General features: G+C 58.5%; 1 protein-coding gene across 8 annotated transcripts in view; it reads left to right on the forward strand.

The window, feature by feature from the left end:
• Positions 1 to 26,302, forward strand: part of LMF1 (lipase maturation factor 1) — an 85,705-nt gene that overhangs the window by 33,520 nt on the left and 25,883 nt on the right. For 7 of the 8 annotated variants that reach the window (XM_082713682.1, XM_082713684.1, XM_082713683.1 and 4 more), the window contains one exon: positions 12,010 to 12,158. In XM_082713682.1, the coding sequence (XP_082569808.1) occupies positions 12,010 to 12,158 (149 nt within the window). Of the gene's footprint in view, positions 1 to 12,009; positions 12,163 to 26,302 lie in introns of all 8 variants that reach the window. The other variant, XM_082713688.1, reaches the window with a different exon arrangement.

Consider the following 26,302-nt stretch of genomic DNA (forward strand, 5'->3'; position numbering starts at 1 on the left):
GAGCCCCCCAGGTACCCCACAGGTGGTGTGTGGAAAGAGGCCCCTAGGTGGTGCGTGGAGAGGGTCCCCCATGTGGTGCGTGGAGACAGCCCTCAGGTGCCCCGTAGGTGGTATGTGGGGAGAGGCCCCCAGATGTCCCGCCGGTGGTGCATGAAGACATCCCCTGCCCCGGTGGTACATGGAGAAAGCCCCCCCCACCCACGTGGTGCGTGGACAGGAGCTTCCCCCGCAGAAGGGGTACGGGAAGAGAACCACCCAGGTGCCCCCCAGGTGGTGTGTAGAGAGGGACCCCCCCCCAGGTGGTGCATGGAGAGAGCCACCCAGGCGCGTGGAGAGAGCCCCCGCCCAGGTGCCCCGCAGTGTGTGGAGAGAGCCTCGCAGGTGTCCTATAGGTGGTGCATGGAGAGCGCCCCCCAGGTGGTGTGTAGAGAGGGCCCCCCCCAAGGTGATGCATTGAGGGAGCCACCCCCAGGTGGTGTGTGGAGGGAGCTTCCTCCAGGTGGTACATGGAGGGATCCCCCCCAGGTGCCCCACAGACAGTGTGTGGACAGAGCCCCACAGATGCCTTCAGGTGGTGCATGGTGACATACCCACCCCTGCCTCCCAGTGGTGCATGGAGAGAGCCTCCCAGGTACCCCTGCAGATGGTATGTGGAGAGAACCCCCCCAGCTGGTACATGAGGAGACCACCCAAGGTGTCCCGTAGGTAGTGTGTGGAGAAATCCCCTCTGGTGGTGTATAGAGAGGGTTCCCTCAGGAGGTGCATGGAGAGAGCCCCCCCAGGTGTGTGGAGAGAGCCCCCAGGTGCCCCTCAGTTGGTATGTGGAGAGAGTCCCTCCGTGAGGTGGTGTGTGAAGAGAGCCCCCCAGGTGCCCTGCAGATGGTATGTGGAGATGGTCCCCCAGGGGGTGTGTGGAGAGAGGGCCCCCCCGTGGTAGGTGAGAAGAGGCCCCCAGATATCTTGCAGGTGGTGCGTGGAGACATCCCCCCAGGTGGTGCATGGAGGGAGCTCCCCCAGGTGGTGGATGGAGAGACCCCCCCCCAGGTGGTGCGTAGATAGACACCCCGCCCCGGTGGTACATGGAGAGAGCCCACAGGTGGTATGTGGAGAGGGTCCCCCCAGAGGGTGCGTGGAGAGAGCCCCTCCAGGTGGTACGTGGAGAGAGCCCGCAGGTGCCCCACAGGTGGTTCATGGAGAGAACGCCCCAGGTGGTGTGTGGAGAGACGCCCACCCCACCCCGTACATGGAGAGAGCCCAGAGGTGCCCCGCAGGTGGTGCATGGAGAGAACCCCCCAGATGCCCTGCAGGTGGTGTGTGGGAAAGCTCCCTCTCCAGGTCGTACATGGAGAGAGCTGAGGGTCCAAAGAGTGGTCTAGGAAGCGACATCTAGGTTATCGTGGGAGGGGCTGGTAAGGCAGGGAGATGGTCTGCTGGAGCCACTGAGGGAACCCAGCAGTGGGTGTGAGTGAGCCTGAGGAAAGGATTTGGTGCCTGGGATCTGCAAGGGCAGTCCACAGAACAGGGGCGGTGCTCAGTGTGGCCCTTGGTGCTTCGTCGGGCCTGGTGACTTTACTGCTTTCCTGTCCACTCTGTCTGTGCTGTGTTTCTGATTTTGTGGGTTTTGATGGCAAGAAACCCCCTTCCATCTAAGTAAGAGCTGTGTGATCTGCCTTAAGAAAGGCCCGGGGCTTGGGGATGAAAGCTGTGACACAGGAGACAGGAAGCTGTGATTCTCACCACGCCAAGTGGCTCTCCGCGCCTCAGAAGCTTCTGGACTCCCCACAGCTTGGCCCCTTCCTAAATTCTAAGCATGTATGTGATTGTGTTGACTCAGGCTGTCACTTGGTGTCTGGGCCCAGCCTGCCTGGGCACAGTACCCGTTCCCACAGTGTGGCAAGGTCAGCGCCCGCCACTTAGAACAGACGCCCTCATGCAGCTCTCGCACCCGCCATTCGGTCACTTGGCTTTAAGACCCAGATTGAGTATCCATAAACAGTTCTCTTCCCTTTTTTCCCTTTTGATGGTGCCAAACTCAGCAAGTATAGTCCTAATCCCAAGGAATATACTGACAGGGGCACACCTGGTGTGGGTGTGAGCAGCGGGTGGCTTCTGTGTCCACATGAGCTCCATGGTTTGGGAGCAGGACGCCCCCTCTTACACGGTCACCAAACGGGAACAGAACCCTCAGTCTTCGTGAATGTGGCTGCCGGACCCCAGGACCCTGGATCCTCCCTCCCCTTTCCTTGGGCCCTGCAGGCTGGCATGTGCGGGCCACGTGGCCGCAGTCTGCTTGCTTCCGGGGGCGGCGCTCTCCCCATCAGTACACCGTGGCCGCCAGCCCTCCGGCCCTCATCCGCCTCAGCTCCTCACCTCCTTCGGGCAGCCGGCCACTGGACAGAGGATGGGGCGACGAAACCGCTGTTAGAGCTTCGCCTGAAGAGTTTGGCTAGCCTCGCCACGCTCCCAGAGCCCTGGCTTTCAGCTGCTCTGCTGCTGTCCTCTTTTGGAAAACGCACGCACGCTGTGCTGGTGTTTTTAAAAACCTTGTGTGTCTCTCTATAAAGTGTAATGGCTTTCCTTCTGAATATCTTCTTAAAAGACGTATTCCCATACTCACTGTAAGCTTGGCTTCTAGAACAAATGGTGGTTTAAACCCCTGCATTTCACAGGCTGGTAGGATTTGTGGACATGCTGGCAGTCAGTCTAGATGTCCCAGCAGATGGGAGAAGGCCCTGCTCACTGAACTTAGGGTTACGTGACTCTGGGAGTGTGCAACGAGGGTCTGCTGTGCCGGCTGGAGAGGACCGCAGGCCACGCTGCTTAGGAACGCGCCCCCCGGCGCAGCCCCCTACAGCAGCACCTTGGAAATGTCGCGGGGGTTCCAGCAGGTTCCAACAGGTTCCAGCATTGCTGGCCGCCTCGTGAATAAATACCTTGTGTGGGGTTGCTGTGTCTGGAGGAGACTGCGTTGTGTTCCATAGCTGTGGAGGCCTCTCCTGCAGCCCCCGGGCATCCAGACAGGATTCTGCGAGCAGCTGACTGCCTCCAGCCCTGCCATCCCCTGCCGGTCGCTGGTGGGCTAGCCATTGGCTCCAGGCGGCATCAGAGCGGGGTGCCTCACGGGTGCGGGGACTTCTCTCGCTGTCGGTCAGAAAGCACAGGTTACCTTCCCTCACTCTGCGATGGTGAGATCAGCAATGGGCCAAGTGTTACCAACCCGATCTGTTCCCAGAAAGTTCTCCGTCAGCAGCACCGGAAGGTCTGGCCAAGGTTGTACCGAGTGTCTGAACTCAGCTCCTCGGTACCCGGTGCCCGCCCAGGGCACATGCTCTCATTCTGTCATTCTGCTTGCATTTCTCTGCGATTCTTTTTTTTTTAATTGAATCAACTTTCCTTCTTCAACTCCTTGGTCGCTTGAAACCCAGCTTCTCCGGAAAACTCAAGATAGAACACTTAATCTTTCCCTTGTCAACTTCCAGGAGAATCACTGGTCCCTAAGTGCCCTATAGGGTTCCTTTTAATGTCATTTGCGATTGCTGCCAGTGCCTCTTGATAGTTAAGCTCATTTTCTGTAGATTTTTTTAAACTTTCTGTGTAGGCAAACGTGTTTTTTTTCTATGTCAAGTCTTAGAACTTTTTTCTTATTTTTACAGTGGCTAAGAATAAGTGTTACATAGGACTTTTTAAATCATGTCATGAAAAATTTTAAACATGCCAAAAGAGCTTAAAGGATTGTGTGGTAAAAACCCATATATGGACCATCTAGCTTCTACAGTTTACATTTTACTAGCTTTTTTGCTTTATTTGGCTGATCTCTTCATATCTCTGTCCATCTGTCAATCCACAATCTGTTTTGATGCGTTTCAGAGTCTGTGTCCTGTGACCCACGTACTTGCCCTGATCATTAACTTCAGCACCGCTGGTCGTTCGCTAGACTGGAGCGCTGTCCCCGACAGAGTTCACGTGCCATGAGACGCGCAGATCCTAAGTACACAGTTTTAGTGTTTGGCAAATGCGTACACCTGTGTAACTTGCTGTCAGGATGTAGAAAATTCCCGTCACTCCCGTGTATGCAAAGGGAGGACCCTGTCTATTGTGAGGTGTGTCTGTCCGCACCCATGCTTTCCAGGGAGGGAAGGTCTGCTTTGTGCCCGGCTTCTTGGCCACTTTCCAGAGCTCCTCCTCAGCGGGTACCTCTCTGCAGACAGTGTGCCTGTGCATCCCCCACTGGGGATCCTTGATCTTGGTGGCCTGTGGGGAAGGGCCATTGTTAATAGGGTATGTCTGAGAAATGAAATCAAAATGACCCAAATGAAAGCGGATCTTCGGTAGCTGACAGTGGGGAACCATCTCCCGCTTTCTCATAGGCTGCAGTATTCTTCATAGTGACGTTTTCTAAGACTGTGTCCTGTGCTCCCAGGCAGCTGATCTGTCCCCCGAGGGACGCGAGTGCCTTCTCTCACTTGTGCTGGGCTGCTCGAGTGCTTCCTGTCCTCCAAAGATCCTTGACTGTCTCCGCATTCTGTCTCTGCGGACGGTTTGGGTCCTTGCCATGTGAAAGCGTGGGGTTCTTGGTTCTGGTCTCGGAACACAGTTGCGGGAGGTGGAAGGGTCTGCATTCAGTCTGCGGTCTGCTCGCCTCCACTGTCTGGCAAGAAGGCAGCTGTCCCTCACCCAGTCACTCCTCCAGACCTAGCGCCGTGTTTTTCTCCGACTGTGGGGGAGGGTTTGTCTCCGGTTGTCGGCAGTCTGACTCTGTGTGGCATTTTTTGGACGCTGTCTTGTGATTCTCTGAGGCTCCTGAATCTGTACCTTTATGTCTTTTACCAAATTTGAGTAACTTCTGCCAGTATATTTTCAGGGTTTTTTCTGCCCTTTTCTCTCCAAGGTTCCAATGATGTGTATGTAGGAACGTCTGATGGTGTCCCCCACTTCCTAGGGGTGTGTTCTTTTGTTACTCAATCTTTGAAAAAAAAAATCTAGGGGCACCTGGGTAGTCAGTCAGTCCAGCATCCTACTCTTGGTTTCAGCTCAGGTCGTGATCTCAGGGTCCCGGGATCGAGCCCCATGTCGGGCTCCCTGCTCAGTGGGGAGCCTGATACCCTCTGTCCCTCTGCCCCTCCCCTGCTCGTGTGCTAAAATAAATCTTAGGAAAAAAAAAAGATCTGTTTTTCAAGTTGAATAACTTCAGTTGAGCTATTTTCACGGTCACTACCTTTTTGTTCTGTGTCCTCCCAGCTGTTACTGCATTCATCTAGTAAAATTTAAATTTCAGATATTTTCTTTTCCAGTTCTAGAATTTGTCGGGTTGTTTTCTTGTAGTTCTGTTTCTCTGTGCAGTTTCCCTGTCTGTCCATGCCTCGCGTGAGTGGAGGCGGGAGGTGCGTGACGTGCAGTCGGGGCTAGCGCATTGATCGGGAGGCTGTGCTGGGACGCGCTGTGGCCCAGTTGTAAATTTTATGTCCTGAGAAGGCGGCATCTCAGCAGAGACTTGACCAGAGGGGCCAGGAACGGGCACTGGGGGCAGAGACCTAAGGTGGGCCTGGTCTCCAGTGAGGGAGGAGAGCCGGGCTGGAGCGGAGGGGTGGGGGGGGGGGCTGTCCGTGGGGCGCCGGCGAGCTTTGCCCTCTCCCTGCCGGGGCCTGTGCATCGCTCGTGTGCTGTTTTCCTCTGGTGATTCACGTCAGCTGACTTAGCTGAAGCCCTTCCTCCGTCGTACCTGACCCTTCGAAAAACAAAAAGCATTTCTGGAAACCTGCCCTGACGGCCTCAGGGATGTGGTGCCCGTGGACATCACTGGCCCTTCCCCTCACCAGACCGCCCCCAGGCTTCTCTGCGCACAACCTGGGATCAACACTGGCCGCCAGCAGTGCCTGCGGGGTCCTCGTTCTGTGCCTGATGCCTGCCTCTCCTTTCCATGGCACCGTGGAACGTACACGCTGCCCAGAGCGGGGTCTGTGGGGTGGGCTGTGCCTTAGTGTCCGTCCTGCTTCCAGACCTGGAGCTGCCGGTCACCTCATGAGAGGGCCAGAAATTTCTCCCTCTCAAAGGGGAGTGAGGCCAATCCTATTGCGTGTGGGAAGGGGGAGCGCCGCTGTGCCCAGTGCAGTGACCCCAGGGGAGACCGTGTCTGGGGGGCTAAGGCTGCAGTGCCACCCGACCTCGGTCCTGGGCACACAGCGGCCGGAGACGTGCGTGACCCCTTCCTGCTGTTCAGAAGAGCTGACCCTCGCGTGGCTCCCGACGCGTTCGCCTGTGCATACGGTAAGTGGATGTGCCAGCCTTGTGCACCCGCCAGGCCTGCCCTCCTTCGGTGACAAGGGCGCGCCCCTCAGCAGCTTCGGGGATGCCCAGAAACCGTACGCACGGAGTACGTGGAAGATCGGGAACAGTGGAGGGTGAAAGTGGGTCACGCCGCAGAGCATGTGGGATGAGTGGCCCGCCTCCGCAGGCACGGGGCCCTGTGTGCACGCAGGCGGGCACTCCCTCGGCTGCATGAGGCAATGCCGTGCGGGGCCCACAGATACAGGGTGTGCCTCAGCGGACACACCTCCTGGGGCACAGTAGACCTGGAGCATCCCTTGCCGTGGCAGCCCCAGACGGCGTGACCTGCACGTCTTCAGCATCCTGACAGGCTGCTCTGAGACAGGCTCCGGCTAGTTTCCAAGCGCAGGAAGGAAACAAAAGACAAAGGAATGGTAGTGCATCGTGCCCTTCAGCCGGATGTATGTTAGTTATTTGGAATATATTAATCCTAAGAAATCTCTGTTGCTAGATCTAATTTCCGTGGACAGGAAGCATTTTCATATTTATCCAAAACCAGTAAAGCTAGCTAAGGTCATTACTGAGTTTTGTTTTCGGGCTAGCTGGTGACACCTGCACAGATCTGAGCAGCAGGGGACACCTGGGGCTAGGAAGTCTGGTTGCCATGGTAACTGAGTATTAACCAGCACCGTGACAAAGTGCAGTGGACAGAGGGTCGCTGTGTGGGTGTGCAGGTTACAGAGGTCACTTCCTATTCCCTGCAACGCCCAAGGACATCCTCACAACACAGATTAACAATTTTCTAAATGATTCATAATTGGGAGCATGCAGTTTAAAATGATTTTATTTGAAGCATGAAGCCTTTAACTGACTCTTCCAAAAGTATCCACTTGCTAGAAAATTCACTCCTGTTCACGATTTGTTCACTACTGGACTTAAATCCTGCCTCCGAAATGTGGAGTCCCCGGCTTGCCTCTCCTTTCAGAAACCAGGCTTTGTCTCCTGGACTAACAGCCAGAGCAGAGCCTCTCTGGCCGCATTCCCCTACTCGGTTCATGCTGGTTCTAGGGGATTCTTGGGGAGACCCACCTCCAACCAGGCCAGGGCTGGGGGAGGCAAGAGTGTGGGCCTATCTCTGGGGTGAGGCTGGCATCAGTACCGCCCAGCCCGAGGACAAAGGACTGTCCCCAGTCTGTCCCCTTAGGGCAAGGTCAGTCAGCTCTACAAGCCATTCCAATGGCCTAAAGGGGTCATCAAGGCCAGGCCCCTCAAACGGTGTCCTTTCCTGCAGACACGTGACACATGCTGGCTGTGGCTGGTTGCCACGGCAGGGGGATATTAGCAGGGGTGAAGGCATTGGTACCCGTGAAAGACATGGTAACCCCAGAACCGTGTGGGGCACTCTGTCACCCCCACACCATGGAAAGGGCCCCTTGCGTCGCCGTGGCCCACAGCCCTCTGGTGCCATAGCCGGACTGTGCACAGTGGACTGGTGGGCTGGTTCATCACTCCCCACCCTGGCGGAGGACCTCGAAGGTGGAGAACGCGGCGTGGAAGAGCTGCGCGTGCTCTCTGGGTGCCGCTGGGAGCCCCGGGCGGCGCCGGGGGGGGGGGCGTGCAGGAGTGACAGCCCGTCAGAGGGGAGGCGTCTCTCTGCCTCTTCCCAGTTTCTAACCCGAGGCTAATGGGTTTCCTGCCCCTCCTGTGGATGGCGGCTGTCACTCTTGAAGGATCTGTAGGTGCCACGCTTCAGTATTCTAAGTAGCTGTAATAAATTTCAGGAAGGTGACGAGCCCTCGCTTGGTACTGTCTCTGCCAGCGGCCGTCTGCAGCTTGCACCTCGACCAGGTCTTTCTCCAGGCTCAGAAGCAGCTGCACTTGTGCCTCATGGGACCTCGACTCCGGATGACCTCCTCAGAGGCCTGGTGCAGGCCTCCGAGCTGCCCTGGCCCCACAAGCCCCTCACCAGCCAGAGCACGTCTGCTTCCCACCACGAGCAGGCAAGACCCGGAGAGGCAGCCAGGGCCCCCCAGCCCCGTGCCGTTGGCCTCAAGGCGCCATGCCTTCGGCTGCTCCCCGGTCTGCAGGCACAGGTTGGGCCTGTGGGCGCTGGGTTCTCTGGGTGTTTAACAGAAGAGCACCTTCACTCTCCACATGTCCCCAAGTAGGGCAGAAAGCTCAGTGCCACTGGTATGCTGGTTTTATTTCGAGAGCAGGTCCCTGAGATGAGCCAGAGGCGTGGGACGCGGGGCCACAGACTGAACCCCTGTGCTTCTGCATGTGCTGAGGGTCCGCGTTCAGCACGTGCCCTGGGGTCTTTCCTCAGGCTCCCTGCAGTGGCCTGGCAGACAAGGGCGTGTGCCCCACAGTGTGAAATGCTAGCTCGGTGGCACCAGCCAAGAGAGCAGTGCCCACCGGCCCCGGCCCCACAAGCCGCCCACTGACTGCAGAGCTCAGGGCTGTGGCTGCCCTCTGACCTGGAGGATGTGAACAGTGGTGGTTGGCCCCAAGCTCTGGGCAGAGCTACATCGGGGTTCATGGTCCCAGCAGCAGCACCGGGGGGTTGACCCTGCAGCCTCTCTTGAGTGTGGTCCAGCCCTGGTCCCACTGCCTATCTGGTGACATGGCCAAAGAGCTAACATAGCTTGGGAGCTGCCCGCCGGCTGACAGATGCTCCGGCAGTCACTGTCCAAGTGTCAGGGTCAAGAGTGCTGACCCCATTTCTCTGAGCTGGAGGACTTCCCCCCCAGTTCACGTGGAAGCTTCCCAAATGTGGCCTATTCACTGCTTGTCTACACTATTGCAAATAAGCCAGTAGGTTTCTGGAAGTGGCCATTCCAGAAAAAGGCAGCTCCCTGGACCTCAGGCTTTGTGGCTTCCTAGAGGACGTCAGCTAGCCATCCCCCCAGAGCCGTGTGGGACCACACATCGGCAGCACCCCTGAGAGACACCCGAGGGGTCGGAGCTTTCTAGGGTCACCATGGAAGCGAAATGTTTTTCTTAAAGATTTTATTTATTTGTGAGAGAGAGAGAAAGAGAGAGTTGTGGGGGGTGTAGCAGAAGAAACAGAATCCCAAACGGACTCTGTGCCGGCTCCACCCCACGACCTGAGCTCATAACGTGAGCCCAAGTTGAGTCAGACGCCGCCCAGCCGACTGAGCCCCATAAGCGGGCATTGGCATAGCAGTGCAGGAGCCAGTCTGCAGTCTCCCGTCCGGAAAAGGGTCTGAGTACAGGTGGAGGAGGCGCAGGCACCCTCCCCGAGGGACTTGGAGCTGCGGTGAGGCCGCCGTGGAGTCTGCGGGTGGCGTTCAGCGCTTGCGGCGGGGAGCCGTGTGTTGTGGGGCCCCGGCAAGCGTGGGCTGGCCGTCCTCTGCACCTGGCCACGGGGCTGTGGGAAGCCAGCTGTCCAGGCATCTGGTTCTGGGGACGCCTGCCCACCACACTGGGCGAGAACAGTGCTGCTCCTTGTGCCGCAACCCAATCTGCTTGGCCTTGACAGGATCTGCAGGAGCAGGGGGCTCTGCCAGCGACATTTTCCATCCCAGCAGTGTCGGCGAGTGCTCATGGCCCAGGAGCCAGCAGCCAGTGACCTGGTGGCTCCAGCCGGCTGGGAGGGGTTGGCGAGGGCCTTAGGTGTCTCCACTGTCCCTGAACTCGCCAGCAGGGTAAGGAAGGTTCCAGCAGGTTCACAGGAAGCAGGAGGGCGGCTGACCCCTGCCAGTCCACGTGAGTCCCCGAGGTGGCTGTGTATCCCTCGCCCGCCCCATCACCCGCTTGCCGGCACTTGAGTGGGTCTCTGGGCTCCGCCATTTGCACATCACTTTGACTGGTGTCATTCAAACAACGTGTTAAAATTCCGCTCGGCACATCTGTGTGAAGTGCAGCGGCAATTAGAGAAGGCGGGCCTATGCTCTGGGGAACGCTCTGCACCCGCGCCAGCGGCTCCGAGTCTGCCAGGGCTTTCCCGTGAGTGTGGGCAGCACCAGCCTTGTACTGGGGGCCGAGCAAACGTGCCCGTGACCATGGGGTTCTGGGCAGACGCCCCACCTGCCCGTCTCTGTGGCTTGCCAGGTTCTGCCCAGAAGGCCCCGCACCTGCCTGTTCGCTGGGCCACTGCCCCAAACCGCTGCTCTGTGCCGCGGGGCCTCCCGGCTCCCTCGCACTCTCGGCGCGTGGGCGGAGGGCCGGGAGCGGGCGGAGGGCCCGGAGCAGGCAGCAGGCCTCAGAGGTCTCTCCACGAGCAGAAGCGCCCCCTGGGAAGCAGCTGCAGTGCCCGGTCACTTCCGCCTTCTGTGGCATCCCCGGGGCAGTAGGGACATGGCTTGGGAAACAGTCCACGTGAAGTGAGCCCGAGGTTGACGACAGCCCTCTCTCAACACAAGACTGGAGAAACTGTCACAAGGAACAAAGTCTATTTCTGCTTGAGACAAGAAAGGGAGTTTGAAGCAAGTTGTAAAGCAAACTCTTCCAGCGACGTGAACGAGAAGGGAACCTTGACCCCGGGTGCTCTGTGTCCGGAATCCCCAAAACAGACTAAGTGCTGAGGCTTCCTGCCTTTTTCCTCTTGGAGCTCGGACAGGAGTCAGGTCTCCCAGCACTTAGTCACGGCTGGTGGACGCCACTCACTGGGTCTCCACAGAACGGGGCATGAGTGCCCCTTCCTGGACACAGCCCCCACCTCACGTCCCAGCTCCTGAAGGCGCCCCCTCCCCCGCACTGCCCAGGCTTCTACCTGCTTCTGGAAGCCCCTCTGGATGGGTGCAGGGTGCATGCTGGCAGCCCCAGAGTCCCCAGCGCAGGTACCGGGCACTGCCTCACAGCAAACCGTCCTCTCCCGCAGAGGAGCGGGTTTGGAACTGGGACTTCAGAAATTCCCGAAGACATGAGAGTAAGCGGGTCCCCCCACTTTGTTATGAAAAGTGTCAAACTGCAGAGTTTCAAAGAGGGGGTGCGGTGAGACCCGTAAACCCACCACCAGGGCCACACTGGGCGTCCGCTCTGCAAACGTCAACCTGTCCCACGCTGTAACCTTCTGTGCATGTCAACCCGAGTTGCAGACCCCAAGAGCTGTCTGTCCAGCCGTAAAACTCAGGTTCAGAACTCAGTTAAGTTTGTCTGTTGGCTGTTTTGTTTTGTTGCAGGAATAAATTTACAGTGAAGTACACATTCAGCTGTCACTGATGAGTCTTGGCCCAGGCACCCCCTGCCCCTCACCCCCGCCGGTGTCACCCTGGAGGCTAGGTGTCCGTTTCTCCTGTATCAGTTCCGCTCATTCTTGAGCGTTCTGTGAATGGGACCGTAGCGCACGGACCTTGTGTAAAGTAGCTTTCATGCTGCACAAGGTTTTTGAGCAAAGTGAGCTCCTAAGGGGCATGGGCAGCACACAGAAAGGCCAAGGGACGGCAGCCTGAGATCTGCTTCAGGTCCCAGCTCTGGGCATGCTTGTGAGAACGTGGAGCTGCTGCCACCGCCGTGTGCACTGCTTGCTGCGTTTCTCGGCAGCTTCCTTGCATCCCGAGGTGGAGCTGGGGCCCCTGACGCCGGACCTGTGTCTCCCTCTGGCTTCCCCCACCCTAGCGCAGTCCGGGCAGACCCTCCCATCAGGTTGTCTGGCCCTACACATCGTCACACCACCTGTGTGGTTTGGGGACCATGTAAGTTCAACTGAGTTTGGTGACTTGCTGCTCTGGAGAATGGCTGGTGCTAACGTGGCCCTTCGTGTTCTTCCTGTCCTCGTTGCAGGATGGGAGTCCCAGCTTCTGGAAACAGGATTCCTGGGGATCTTCCTGTGCCCTCTTTGGAGTCTGTCTCGACTGCCCACGGGGACCCCCCCATCCCAGATTGTGCTGTGGGGCTTTCGATGGCTGATTTTCAGAATCATGCTTGGAGCAGTAAGTAGAACTCTCATTTACTATGTTTTGGGGGAATGCGTCGCAAAGGAGCCATCCCTCACCGCCCTCTTGGCTGGGCGGTGCCTGCTGGGCCCCTCCTGCCGCTCTCCATGTTCTCTGGCTGCTCTCCGTGCTCTCTGGCCTACCGTGAGCCCTTGAGATGCCCCCGGCCCTTTGCATGAGCACTCTGTGAACGTGTCCCGACCCTGAACCTGCTGCACAAGGGAGACTCACAGAAGAGTCCCCTGGCAGCTGCCCCTCTCCCCACCAGCCCTCCTGCTGGTTCCTGGGACTGGTTTAAGCCAGTAAGGACAGGGACAAAGCGAGACGTGCTAGAGGATTCGTGTCCCTCGGTGCCGTGGTTCTTGGTCCTGTTGCCTTAGGGAACGAAGAGGTCGACCAGACCCAGAGTGGTGGGTAGCAAAGCCACGTTCTCGAGCGAGAGTATAAAGCTTCTGGAGAGGGCAGGGTCCGGGCTTGGAAGGGGTGCCCTGTGAGCTTCCAACGTGGGGGTTTTACAAACACTCTCAAGGAGCTATCGTAAGCCTCCTGAGACTGGGCCCGTGGGTTGGCCACTACGGTGTGACGGTCGGGGCTCTGACCACGTACTCGTCTGCCTCTTATTGTTCACGTGGTGGTGCTCTTAGGACCGGACATTTGGAGGCTAAGTGATAGTGGCCAGTGTTTTATGGGTCACCGTTTTCTTTTGGGACGTCCTGCGAAAGTACCCCCTGCAGAGGCTGCAGATAGCAGGCTTTCGTGTCTCATGCACGCGATCGAACGGGATGCTAGTGCACTTTCGTCTCAGCTGGCCCGGCTTCTTGGCTTCATGTTGGGGCCCCTGGTCCTGACTACATACGTGTCTGATGAGCTCCTAATAGCAAGGCTCACAGTCCCTGTGTCACCCCAGAGCAGCCACGCCGGCTTCCTCCTGTCTGCGCCTGCTGAGTGCCATCTGCAGACACATTGCTCTCCAGGGAGTGTCTCCCACAGGCCAGGCGAGTGGGCAGCACTGTCCACCCGCTGTGGCTGCTCGGCGCATGGCCATGGCTGCCTGCCGCGGAGTCTCGGCTCACACCCTCTCACCAGGCCCCGGGCCCAGACGTCCCTGCCACCAACTTCCTCAGGGCCTTTGTATGTGCACGCGTCTGCCTCCCGTCACCTTTCCCATTTCCAGAAACGCTCTCTGAACCGTAGAATCAGGAGTGACATGTTTCCTTCTGACCCCCAACTGACGAGGCACGGAGCCTGGCAAATTGTGTTCACTTGCTCTAGCACTTCTCTCTTTGGTAATGAGATCTGGGTTTTTATCCTACAACACTAACTTCTTTCGTACCGGACACCTTGTCATTCAGGTCCGGGAAGTACCTGTTTGCTTGAAGTCTCCCCAGGGGCCGGGACCGGGGGCCAGCATGAACCCACAGACAGCCTGCTTCTGCCGTGCCCGAAACAGCAGCCCCCCCGCCCGTGTCCCCTGCAGTCCAGATGGCCCACAGTCCTCCCACCCCGTTCCCCGCAACTGACACTGGCTGTGTGCCCTGCATCCCCAGTAGGCAGCCTCTCACTCAGTCCGGGGCAGGGTCCATGTGTCCTATCTCTGACTCAGGCATGTCCAGCCAGTTCTCCAAGGAGCTGCCTTCTCCCCCACTGTGTACTTAGTGAGCGTGGTGTGGTGGACTCCCAGGGGATTCTGTGGTTGCCCTCGACAGACGCTTTGTACGTGGGAGTGTGTCCGCCTCCCCTCTGCTCCGCCCAGCGGCCGTACACCCCTCTGGGGCTGCCAGTCATCGGATGCCCTCGCTCCCCAGGTCTGCGTGGCCAGCAGGAGTCTGTCTTACTGCCACATCGCCCTCAAATGCTGAGCAGGGCCCGCTCTTGCTGGCGATGGGTGGTTCCTGAGCAGCACGGGTGTGTGTGGGCACAGAGGGCCCCGACTGCTTATGGGACCACCAGGAGCCTGTGCTTACGTGTTTCTGACACCCTCCGGGATGCCAAAGCAGCTTCGTGCTGGTGTGGCGGCCGCCTGTGGTCTGCTGATGCCGCACCTGGGGCTCTCGAGAGCGGCCAGAGTACAGAAGCAGGGTGCTCTGCCTGGGACCTGGGTGCCCGTGCGGGAAGCCACAGGAGCATGCGTCCGGCTATGGTGTGGCCGGGAGGTGCCCAGCCCCGGGCAGGCGTGCGCGGCTGCAGGTGCTGGGAGCAGCCCTGTGGAGCCACGAAGGGTGCGTTCTCCAGACTCCATGTCCGCGTCACTACCAGGACGGCCAGCCTCCTTTTCACTGTTCCTTTTCCGCCACTGAGAATTTCCCGGCTGCGTCTCGTAGGACACAGTTAGTAGTGGGCTGAGGCTCCGTGCACATCTCCCACCTCATCTTGATTTTCTACTCAGCTGCCTTTAAAGATGACAGCATGGTGCTCGGTTCGGCAGCACATATACTAAAGATGATAGCATGCGCAGTTTCCTTCGCCGCGGGGGACCTGCCTGGGGCAGCAGTTTCATCAGGTGGGGGCGGGAAGCCAAGGGCCCCATGGGAGCACAGCCAGGGTCGGGGCGCGGGGCATGGGGCGGCAGAGCTGTCAGGATGCTGGGCACAGGGCTTGTGATACCGGGAGGGGAGTGGCCCCCACGGGGCCTGCCGGCACCCCCAAGCACCTTCCGTGGCATCGTGACTGACGGCTAACCCAGCTGCGCAGGAGTTACTGGGAAGAGGAGCCGTTCGTGCTTCTGTCGGCGCACTGGGTGCTTGTCCTCCTTTGTGGGAACGGAAGCAGAGAATGCATGGGACGGGAGAGCGGCAGCCTGCACAGCGCCTGCTGCTTAGGAAGTGACAGGGTGTGGAGGCCACCAAGGACGGGGCTGCCTGCAGCTGGGAGCCCCGGGCCCTGGCCTGTGCCGATCTGGAGCCTCGGACACAGAGGCTGCGGTGACGGTGTCATCCGCAGCGCTTCCGCTGTGCTGAGAGAGCTCAGGCCTCCCACGGTTGGGCAGCACAGCCTCCCCTTCTCAGGGCTCCCACGTGTTCATGCCGCATGGGGCCGTGGAGGAGCGGTGGCAGTGGGCTGCCCGGCTCTCCCTACACAGCTGGAGATGACCCAGGGCGTTGTGCGGCCCGCATCACACCGGACAGCAAACAGTGGGGCTGGGGTAAACAGCCGGCGCCCATTGGCTCTGCTCCGCCTCACGTCCTGCTGGACTTTGGGGGCAAGGTACAGGAAGGAGGGTGCTGGGCACAGAAGGAGCCCCAAGGAGAACACGGCCCATTGCTGTTGGAGACCTGCGACAGTGCCCAGCTCTGATCTGACCAGGAGAACCCAAGGCCGTGCAAACCCTGACCGGAGGACAGTCTTCAGAGTTACTCCCCAGCACTCTGCAGGGCTGAGGTCATGGAGTGCAGGGCATGGCTCCGCCCGGGGAGCACAGCCACTCAGCCTGCGTGCTGGATGGCCCTGGCACAGGGGAGGACTTCTGGGGGGAACTGGTAACATCGGGCAGCGTGGGGAGGTTCTGGCGTGAAATGAACGTGACAGGTGCGCAGGGCCTCTGTGCCGTGTACACAGCTTTCCCGGGCGCTGGGATGTTCTCAAAGTAAAAGGTAAACAGCTTACATACTTGTCGTGTATGGAGGGGACAGTCCGAGAAGACACTCCGTTCTCTCAGACGTGAATTACCAACAGACAGAAGAAACAAAAACTCTGCGAAATGTCAGGAACAGCGCACCTTTCCAACTGCGTAACTACAGGCCCAGAAGCCCTCACCAACGCATTCTCTCAACATTTACGGCAGGAAGTGTGTAAACTCGGTGCCGTGCATCCAGAGAGCGGAGAGGAAAGCCTTCCCAGCTCAGGTGTGTGAAACGCGGAGGGCAAGGGCGTTTCAAGAAAAGAATGTTCCGGAGCACTAATCTTCAGGAGCACCAACAACGTTTTGACCCGTTAGCAAACGGAGCCTGCAGCACTAGAATGGCGTGAGGCGTGGGCACCAAGCGGCCTTTCCCGGGACGCGGGACTGGGCGGGCGGGAACGCACCGCTGTGGTTCAGCCAGTGACCGAATGCGGGGAGGTCATCTCAGCCAACGGAGGGAGGACATTTGTTAACCCCAGAGGTCATGAAACATCCTCCAGCTCATGAGGAACAGGCGGTTTCTTCAGGCTGACATGACACAATGTCGACCCCGTCCCTGCCGGGGGCCTGCACTCTCCTGCCACGAGACACAGAGCACGCACCATCGTCACATCTGCTTGGCATCAGGATGGAGAGCGTGGCTTCTGCAGAAAAGCGAGAGAACGTAACAAAAGCTCCGAACATGGGAAGAAGCACCTGTCCTCACGGGAAAGGAGACCATGCATGTGGAGGGTCACGAGCTCCTCGGGGGGAACTACGCAGTCACCAGGGCAGGAGCCACAGACCCTGCGCAGAAGTCAGTGCTCTCCCCACGCGGGCAGACGCTCTCAGGAAATGAAACGTTAGGCAGCTGCAGTCGTGCTCACCTGTCTCCCGGCCCACACCACCCGGGAGGCCTTCCGGAACTGCGACCCGGCTGCTGCCATTGCCACTGCTGCTGCAGAGGATCTGGGCCCAGCGGGAATGCTGCCCAGGGCCCTGGGCACAAGAGGCTACAGAAGGAGCAGTGGCCCCCATGGTGTCTGGCAACAAGGCGATTTCTGCCTTCCCTGAATCAGACCTTTTCAAACGGGGACCACCGTGCAGCCTGCAAAGTAAATGGAGATCTGAGGCGTCAGTTCTCCCCGGAGCTCCCCAGCGGTCCCCCTGCCGCGCACCCTGCCGACACCCCAGCGCCAACACCCGGGATCACATCTGCCTGGACATCCTGACAGACAAGGGGTCTGCTGTCGGTGACGTCAGGACCAACCCTCTCTCCGTCCAGAGCCTGCAAGGAGAAGGCAACATTGAAGGCCCTTTGAAGACACACGCTGCCGAGCTCTGGGACAAGCCAGAGCCTTCAAGAAGTCTCTACAAAGATGGCACTGAACATAGGCCCCCGGCTGGCACCTAACCTGGGAGCCTCTCCTGGTGCTTCTTACTCTCTCCTGTGGTCATCTGTCCCTTCCTTCGCTTCTGTCTATGACTCTGTGATCTGTGGTGTCACTTCTGTTTTGTTCCTGTTTCCTAAATTGAGTCTGTGGTTTATCCCTTGTGATGAATATATTAAATAAACATACTGAGTGTTCTTTTAAACAAAATTTTAACTACATCATTAATAACATCCAAAATCGGGAAATTTTAACAAGTCTGATGCTCCGTACCCCAAAAGCCACTAGACATTGCTGAGAGAAATGACAGGCTTCAACAGACAGACAAGCATGTGCGAGTCAGAGTCCCAGAACTGGGCGCCTGGCGGGCTTCATCGGTGAAGCGTCTGCCTTCGGTTCAGGTCATGATCCTGGAGTCCTGGGATCAAATTCTACATTGGGCTCCCTGCTCTGCGGGGAGTCTGCTTCCCCTCTGACCTCCCCTCTCGGCTTTCTCTCTCTCTCTCCCCCTCAAATAAATACAAACTTAAAAAAAAAAAGGTCCCAGAATTGTCACAGCCCCCCACAGCTGTCCCCAAACCCATCCATAGATTTCCTGCAGCCCAGATGTAACCCTAGAAGGATCTTCGTTTTAGAAGTTGGTGAACAGGGGCACCTGGGTGGCTCAGTGGGTTAAGCCTCTGCCTTCAGCTCAGGTCATGATCTCAGGGTCCTGGGATCGAGTCCCAGATTGGGCTCTCATCTCAGCAGGGAGCCTGTTTCCCCTTCTCTCTCTGTGCCCCATCTCTCTCTCTACTTGTGATCTTTGTCAAATAAATAAAATCTTTTTTAAAAATTTTTTTCTTTAATTAAAAAAAAAAAGGTTGGTGAACTGACTCAGATTTGGATGGAAATGCCACAGGCCAAGAATAGCCAGAAAATCTTGAATAAGTTGTCAGAGACTTGTCCCTGGTTTCAGGACTTCCCAGAGGTCATGGTCAGCAAGACTGACCATGGGCGGTGAGGGCATGAGGACAGACGGCTGACCTGGGGACAGTCCATGTGTCTGAAAATAGTCCCACACGGAAATCACCGGCACACACTTTTTGGCAAAGGAGGAGTCCCCCAGACCAAGAAAGACCGGCGTCTTCACCCAGGTGCCGGGAGGTGTGGTTCTCTGCAGAGGGCCAGCGAGCCACGCACAGGCACACATCGGAGAGGCACACATCGGAGAGACACTGAGAGCAGTACCCTGAAGTCACATGTCCTGAGGGTAACAGGGTGTGTCTGCAGTTTGCAACAGGCCCAGGTTTCTTAGAACACGGAGGACGTTAGCATAAAAGACAAAAACAGGTAAGTGGGACTCCGTTGGGATAAAAACCCTCTGCTCCTGGTGGATGCCAGTGGCAGACCAGGAGAGCGTGTGGTGGGTCGGTGAAGAACGCATAAAACCCAGTAACAAGGATGACTCGGCAGAAAAAGGGGACGGTTTTATCAGGTAGTTTACCAAGACCCGTAGATGGTCGCTGCCAGCACCTGAAACCCCACTCAACCTCACTGGCCACCGCAGGAAGAACTGGACAGACAGATGGCAAGCATCCCAGCTAGGGCCGCCCCAACTACCACCGGCTGAGCGGCTTCAACAGCGCAGACTTCCTCATGCCTCTGGAGGCTGGCAGCTGAAGACCAACGTTCTGGGGACTTCCGTGCCCGGTGGGGACGCTTCCTGGCTCATGGACAGCCGCTCTCTGCTGCGTCTTCTGCTGGCCAAGGGGCAAGCCCCCGTGTCTCTACTGTGTGCGCCGATCCTGTCAGGCCGGGATCCCAGCCTCCAGCCTCTCTGACACTTAGCTCTTTCCTCAGTCTAAATATGGCCACACGGGGGGCTGGGGCTTCAGCCTGCAGACTGGGGAGGACAACCCGAGTGGGTGGGAGCAGCTAGGCCATTACCTACAAAGTTGGCCTCCTCTTCGCTGTTGTGTTCCCACCCCAGGGGGACGGAGCCAGGGGAGCCGGAAATGCGCTGCCTATAGCCTCCCCCGGCACCAGGAGCTAGAAACCAAGCTTGGCCCGTGAGCGGAAGCATGAGGACCAACCTTGCTGACTCCCCAGAATGGAACACAGAGGACCACGCCATCTCGCCAGGTGGCGTGCTGGGGGAGAGAAGTCAGACACACTGTCCAGGTCCTTGTGCAGGGCCTTCCAGAACGGCAGGGCCAGCACGTGGCCATAGCCAATGTTCTGAGAAATGTTTCTGTTTTGTTAGAAGATGTTACACTTCTCCAGGATTTGGCGGGGGGACTCCTGGGGGGGGGGGACACTCAGAGTGTCTCCTGTGCTGATGGGGTGGGGGAGCTGCAGGCTTCCTGGTAGGACAAATCATTTTTTGAAACTTAACGAGGTGAACAGCGGTGGGGGAAGCAGCGGGGGAGATGGCGGCGGGCCCCCATGTTGAGCAGAGACCTCTGTGTTTGCGGGCAGGGCTAGAGACAGACAACGTGGCAGTTTCTCCTTGCCATGCCTCTGCTGAGTGCCAGAGAGAATCGTGTGCCCTGCACTCCTGAAGGACCACCAGCTCAGCTGGAAGCTTCAGCTTGAGACAGTACCACAGGACCGGCTTCCTGGCCAACTTTGGGCACAACTGCGGGCATGGGCCGTGTGGGGTGGGACACCCTGCTTTGTCTCCTGTCCTTAGCGCCACCAACAGGGAGGTTCCACGATGCCCCAAACCCTCCGCTCCTGTTGACGGGCTACACTCCGGCAGCTCCCTCCATGTAGCTGCGAGCTGACCTGCTGGGGGCTTCTCCAGGGAGCGGGGCTCCTTCACACTGCTGAGCCGAGAGCGGCCATGTGGTACAGACCACCCCCAGGCCCCCTCCCTTGGAGCCATGGCACAGGTCCACTCCGCGGGTTCCCCTGTGCCCTCCCGCTGGAATGGGGCAGACACGTCCCAGGTGCGTCTCTGGAAAAGCTCTGGAACCTTTCTTGCCTGTTTCAGCTCAGTTTTCTCTTTTAGCTGCATAGATTTCAACCATATTAGTGTGGAGAATCTTTTTCATTTGCAGAAAATGGCAAAGAGCGTGGGTGTCTGACTCACTGTATTTAAGGTAATAGTTTGCCCTTAATTATGCTTTAAAAAGGTTTTCACTTTGTTCTCAAATCTCTGCTTTTGTCAAGACAGAAACGCCTCTGTGTTTGTAGCTCCGTTGAGACTGGCCGGTTTCAGCGGGGGCAAGCGGTCACGTGCGCAGCCAGCGTCCGAAGCCCGAGTGCTTTGCATCTGGTGCCTCCGTGCCCCGAGTCAGACCAGGCCGCAGGCTTCCACGTGGCTTCAGAGCCACGGCTGTCCTGGCCCCTTGCTGTGCCAAGGGCTGAGCCCTCCATTGCTGGAGCCCTGGCAAGCGAGCAGGACGGCAGCGAGGGGAGGCAGGAATCGGTTTCTGTCTGGACAGCCAAGACCATCTTCTTCGTGGCCCGCCTTCCGCTCAGTGCCTGTCTGGCTGTGCACCTGGTCTTGGTTTGCAGCCATAGGCAGGCGCTTGACAACTCGTCCCGTGAGAAACATGCTCGCTGGCCCACGAGGAGGAGGAGCGTGTGCGGATCAGGCCGGGGCAGGGGAGGAGCGCTGCAGCACACCTCAGCGCGGGCAGATAAGGACAGTCAGGGCACCATGAGATCGCCCTTGTGGGGGCGCAGCAGCCTCTGTGGGCTTGGGCTCCGTTGGTCCGCGCAGCTTCCGTGTTTCTGCTCTCTCTGCGGTTCTTCCCGCACGGCGTGTCACGCTTCTCCTGACTGTGCGTCCTTTTTACTCTTGCTTCACATTAGCCAAGAAATGATACCCTTGGGGCGCCTGGGGCGCACTGTCAGTTTAGTGTCCGACTCTTGGTTGCGGCTCAGCCCATGGTCTTGGTATGAGCTCGAGCCCTGCATCAGGCTCATGCTCCGCAGGGAGTCTGCTGGAGATTCTCTCTCCCCCCTCCGTCCCTCTTTGCCCCTCCACCTCTCCAAAAAAATGAATATCCTGAATTCTTAATGACCAAGTCACTGCTGAAGTAAGCCATTTGGTTCAGGAGCTGCGCATTCTGCGGTGGCTGAGCAGGTCACCTGCATATTCAGTGAATGGAGAGTGCGATGGTGGGAGGCGGGGGCCCGTGTCGGAGCCCCCAGACACCTGCCGGAAGCTGACAAGGCGTGAGCCTCCCCGTCCCATACGTGTGGAGCCCTGGGTGGCCTGCCAGGAAGAGATGCCAGTGTGTTCTCCGCGCGGCTCCGTCACGGGGTGACCGCAAAGCACCTGTTCTGCTTGTGCTCACAGCCGTGTGCTGGCGCCGGCTGCAGCGCCCACCGTGGGGCCCTCCCACTGCTCCACGTGTGTAGACTGTCCTGCAACCACCAGAGGAGGAAAAGAACAAGGACTGTGCACCTGCATTTTTCACGTCAGTATTCGGCAGAAGCAGGAGCCCCGGTTGGGCTGTGGCCGCAGCCCCAGGAGAAGGTGCTATCCTCAGCCCACAGGCGGGTGCGTCTGAGGCCCCTGCTGCGAGAGGCCACTGTCTGCAGCCCGACAGCCTAGATGAAATGGACACGTCCCGTCACACATGCACTTCCCAAAACCAAGGAGGAAACAGGAAACCTAAACTGCTCCGTGCCTATTAAATACATTGAATCTGTAATCAGAACTCCTTCCAGAGAGAGAAGTGTGGGCCAGACGGCTTCTCGAGCAGAATCTACCAGACGCTGGAGGAGGAAACGGTCGTACTCCTACCCAGACTGTGTTGGAACACTTGCCAGGTCGTTTCGTGACTGTGAAACCAGACTCGTGGCGGTCATTACAGAGCAGGAAGAGACCGGCATCCTCCTCCCCCAGGAGCAAAGCGCAGAAACCCTTAGCAAAACACCAGCAAATCAAATCCAGCACCCAAGAAAAGCGTGGTCTATCTCAGGAATGCAAGGCTGGTTTAACGTTTGAAAATCAGTGAGTGCAGCTCACTCCGGTAACAGAAGCCCAAGACAGGTGCGCACCACAGTTCGACGCCTCACCGTGATAGCTGGGGGGCCATCCTCCGGACACATCTGAAAGCCCGGCCAGCCCGTCCTGGCTGCTGGGGATAGGAGCACTCACGGCAGCAGACCAGGCCACTGTCTGTCCTTGCCCACAGTCAGCGTTGTTAGAAGTCGTGGTGCAGAAAAACAGGAGAAAGAAAGACATCGCATAAAGCTTGGAAGAAAAGTAATGACACTGTTGTTTACACACGTGATCAGAGAAGCAGAAAGCCTGGTGGCATCTGAAAACCAGCTCGTGAAACGAGTGCGTGAACTTGGCAAGGCGCAGGACACATGGTCAGCGTGAAGCCCGGCCGTACTTGGTGTGCCATGAAGGGATCATTCCAAGAGAAGATCCGGGAAGTACCATCTCCAGCTGCCACAAGCACCACCAGGGCCGCGAGGCAGCCTGTCTTCAGCTGTCTGAGGTGCATGGGCGGCCGACGCCAGGACGTGCACCTGGCCTCACAGGCAGGAACACACTGTCACCGCCATGTGTTGTGTCCACACGCGTGTGCAGATTCCAGGCCGTTCCTGTCACAGTGCCAGCAGGCTTTCTGGAGAAGTTAATATGCCGACGGTCAAGCATACACGGGAAAACAGAATTTTGGAAAAGAACAAAGCTGGGAGACATACTTCTTGGTTTCACAGCTTCACGTAAAACTTAAGTGTGGCACTGACCTAAGCTAGAGAAATGGACCACGTCTCTCCTGCCAGTGGACACTCAGCCAAGGGTCCCAGTTCAAGTCCGTGGAAAAAGGAAAGCCCGTTTTTGCCGACAGAGCCGAGGGGATGGTGAGTCTGCAAGCAAGGACGCTTGGGTGTGGTTCCATCGCACCAACTCTCGTACGAGATGGACTGGATAGAAGTGCAGAAGCAGCTCTACCAAGTTCTAAAAGGCTCGGGGGAGCGCCTTGCGGCAGCAGCCCACACAACAAGTCGGTCATGGCCAGCCGAGGCGTGAGGTCACACGCCGGGACTTGGCTGACAAACACAGATGCCAGGAAATAAAGGTTCCCGAAGAGAATGCACCTGCACTTACCTTGGGGTAGGTGAAGACTCTCCGACAGAACACAGAATACAGTAACTATGAGAAAACAAAATGTTGCTAAACATACTTCATTGATACTAACATTTCTCTGATCAAAACACAGCATTGAGAAGAGAGGCAAAGGGTGCACAGACCCAACCAAAAACTGACATCTGGAACACACCGCAGGAGAAGGGCGGGCGCCAGGCTTAAGCACACATGGAGGACGGACACCGGAGGAGTCTAGGCTGGGACCAGCACATCCCATGGGCGGGCGCCTCGTGGGGCACGATGCTGGCTCGGGGATGGGATGCAGCCTCAGGGAGGGCGGTCGGCCAGCCCCCCTGCAAGCCAGCCTTGCACTCCTGCGGGTTTGCCGGCAGAACGGAGAGCCTGCGTCTACATGGGGGCGGGCACACACCGCACGTCTGTTCACAACAGGCACACCTCGGGACAACCATGGGTCCAGCGACACAGTGTAAATGGTGGTGCTGGGGGTGCATTCGTAAGAGGCTGTGTGTGGACATCCGGGGACAGGCAGAGCTGGTGCTGGCTGCAGCTGCCTCCCACCCAGCAGGGCCTGGGCACGCCTGGGAAGGGGTCCCCAAGAACGTTTGCGGGAGGAGTGGCTGCATCCTGCACGGGTGACCTGACTATGCGGTTGTCAGGAAGCACGGGACATTCACGATGGGTGTTCTGTTTCATGTGGTCACTGAGCCCGTCATTCAGAGCGTGTCGTGGGTCTTCTTCTCCCACACAGGACTTGCTGGCAAAGGCAGCCCCAGCCCTGGGGGACCCCAGCCCAGAGACCACCAATGCCCAGCAGACGCCGAATGTGGGGGTGGGTTCCGGGGCAGGTGGCGCACTCCTCTCTTTAGCCCAGCCCATTTGTGCCAGGGCCCCTCGAGGCTCCAACGCTGGCTGGCAGCAGCACAGTGTTTCCGGGTGCACGTGGAACATGGGCCCGTGTCTGCTCCGCACCGAAGCAGTTGCTCCCTCGGTGTCCAAGCCGTACCCCTTGGGAGACTCGCCCCACTTCTGTGAGAGGGAGAAGGGGCTGTGGCGAGGAAACCCCCCAGGCTGCACCTGCGTCGGCTCTTTCCTTGGGAGGTGAGTAATCTGGAGCTCTCTGGGAAGCAGTTCTGTGTCCGGGTGCCCCCGCTCCTGAGGGTCTGGGTCCCGACTGGCACTGAGGGGACAAGAGAGGTGCTGCCAGCCACCTCGAGCTTCTGACCATGGGTAGAAGTCAGGACTCTCCCTCGGACTCCCATTCCTCCAGTAAAACTGCGTCAAACATAATGGAGTAAGTGTCACATGCCCCCATGAAGGCGAGCCCCGCGTGGCTGTCACCGGGTCCTTGCCCTCCCGTCCTGGGATCCCCGCTCTGAGAGGAGAGCACGTCCTCCAACCTGCTTCATCACGTTCGTGCAGACAGCAGAGCGAGGGGCCGGGAGGCCGGACCACACCCCCGCTCGGGGGTGCTCGGGGGGTGGTTCTGGAAAGAACAGTCGGCAGCGCTGTGACCTCTGGCCTCAGCTTCAGACCCCACTCATGGCCGCACGCTCGGTACCTCAGCTGCTGTCTGCCTCCGAACAGCCTGGGCCTAGATGGGCAGCGAGGCCTCGTGGCTCCTGAGCGCCTGCAGTGCTCCCAGCTGCTGCAGGCAGCCCCTCACGGGCCGGGGTGGGAGGAGACGACACGGCACCGTGAGTCACCCCCACACACACAACACTGTTTTCCCGGCACCTGCCGGCCGTGCTGACTCCGCCCTGCACGCTGGACCCCGGGGCGGCTCCTGCACTGCTATCCCCGGGCCGGGAGAATGCCGGCAGCACCTGCCACGGCAGGAGACTGAAGGGGCGGGGCGCGGTGGGATGGCTCGGTCCCGAGAGGAGCCCAAGCGGTCCTGTGACCCCAGTGCAGAGCAACAGCTCGTGACCCTCACCCTCACGTACACCCAAGACGTAGAGGCCCCCACACGCCTGCGCAGCCCCCAGAGGAGAGGGATAGCGGGAAGCCCGAGTGGCGTCCCAGACGGCCAGGCCTGCCCGCAGGAAGAGTGGCGTATCCTTCTCAGCCCATGACCCCATTACTGTGTGCAGTCCAGGGTCATCGAGCCTTCTGGAACTCGGAGGGGAGAAGCCCCAGCGTGGCCCAGCCCCCCTGTTTGCAGAGGGAGGAAGCAGGGCTGCCCGTGGGAGAGCAGGATGCCGTGCGCTCTCAGGATGGGGCTGCTGCAGACAGCTCCCTGCGCCTGGTGCCCCCACAGGCCTGGCAGCACAAGGAAACAGAGGTCCTTCCTGCGCCAAGGCCTTGGGCTGCCTGTGTCCAAATAGGGGTGTCAGAAGCATGTCCTCAGACCCGTGAACATCTGGAGAGGCCTGTCCACTTCCCTGGGCAGCTGCCTTTGTGCTCCTGCCTCCCCCTCACTGCACCAGGCCTGAGGCTGCCCCGGCAGGCCTGGAATGTTCCAGCACCTCGCACCCTCCCTTCCCCAGAGAGCAGGCGTGGACAGCTGTGGTCACGTGGCTCTCTCTGGGTCTGGCCTGGTACTGGCTTGTCTGAGCCATTTTTTCAGAACTAATTTTGGGCTGAAAAAGGCTGACAGAAGTCTTTGTTCCTTTGACGCTCACTCAGGAAGGAAAAATCCGTGGAAAATCTGACATGTGCACTACAGGGAGAAGTCAGCGGATGGGGAGGAATATAATTACTCTCCGCTCCCGGAAGAATGTCTCAGATCTTTAAGTGTCTCGTATCAGCTTAGAACTTGAATGACATTTTAATTATTTTGTTTTTTTCTTCTCTGCCTGGTTCGAGTCTCTAAAGAAACCCACTCTTGGATTCCGAGGGGTGCGGGGAGCGGAGACCCGCTCACGGGGCTGTCGCGTGACAGCAGCTGCTCTCCCGCCCTGGGGGGGCGGGGGGGAGGACGCACTTGGGTCTGGACTGCAGGCGTGCAGGTCTTCCTGCGTGTCCCACAGAGGGGCACCCAGGGGCTGTGTCTCCCGCATTGCTATGCCCAAGCAAACCCAGTTCCTGGAAGGACAGGACTCCAGTCTCCAAATAGCACCACCCAGGTGCCTGGTGGCTACAGCTGGGT

This window comes from Mustela nivalis, assembly GCF_964662115.1.
Source record: "Mustela nivalis genome assembly, chromosome: 19".
NCBI lineage: Eukaryota > Metazoa > Chordata > Mammalia > Carnivora > Mustelidae > Mustela > Mustela nivalis.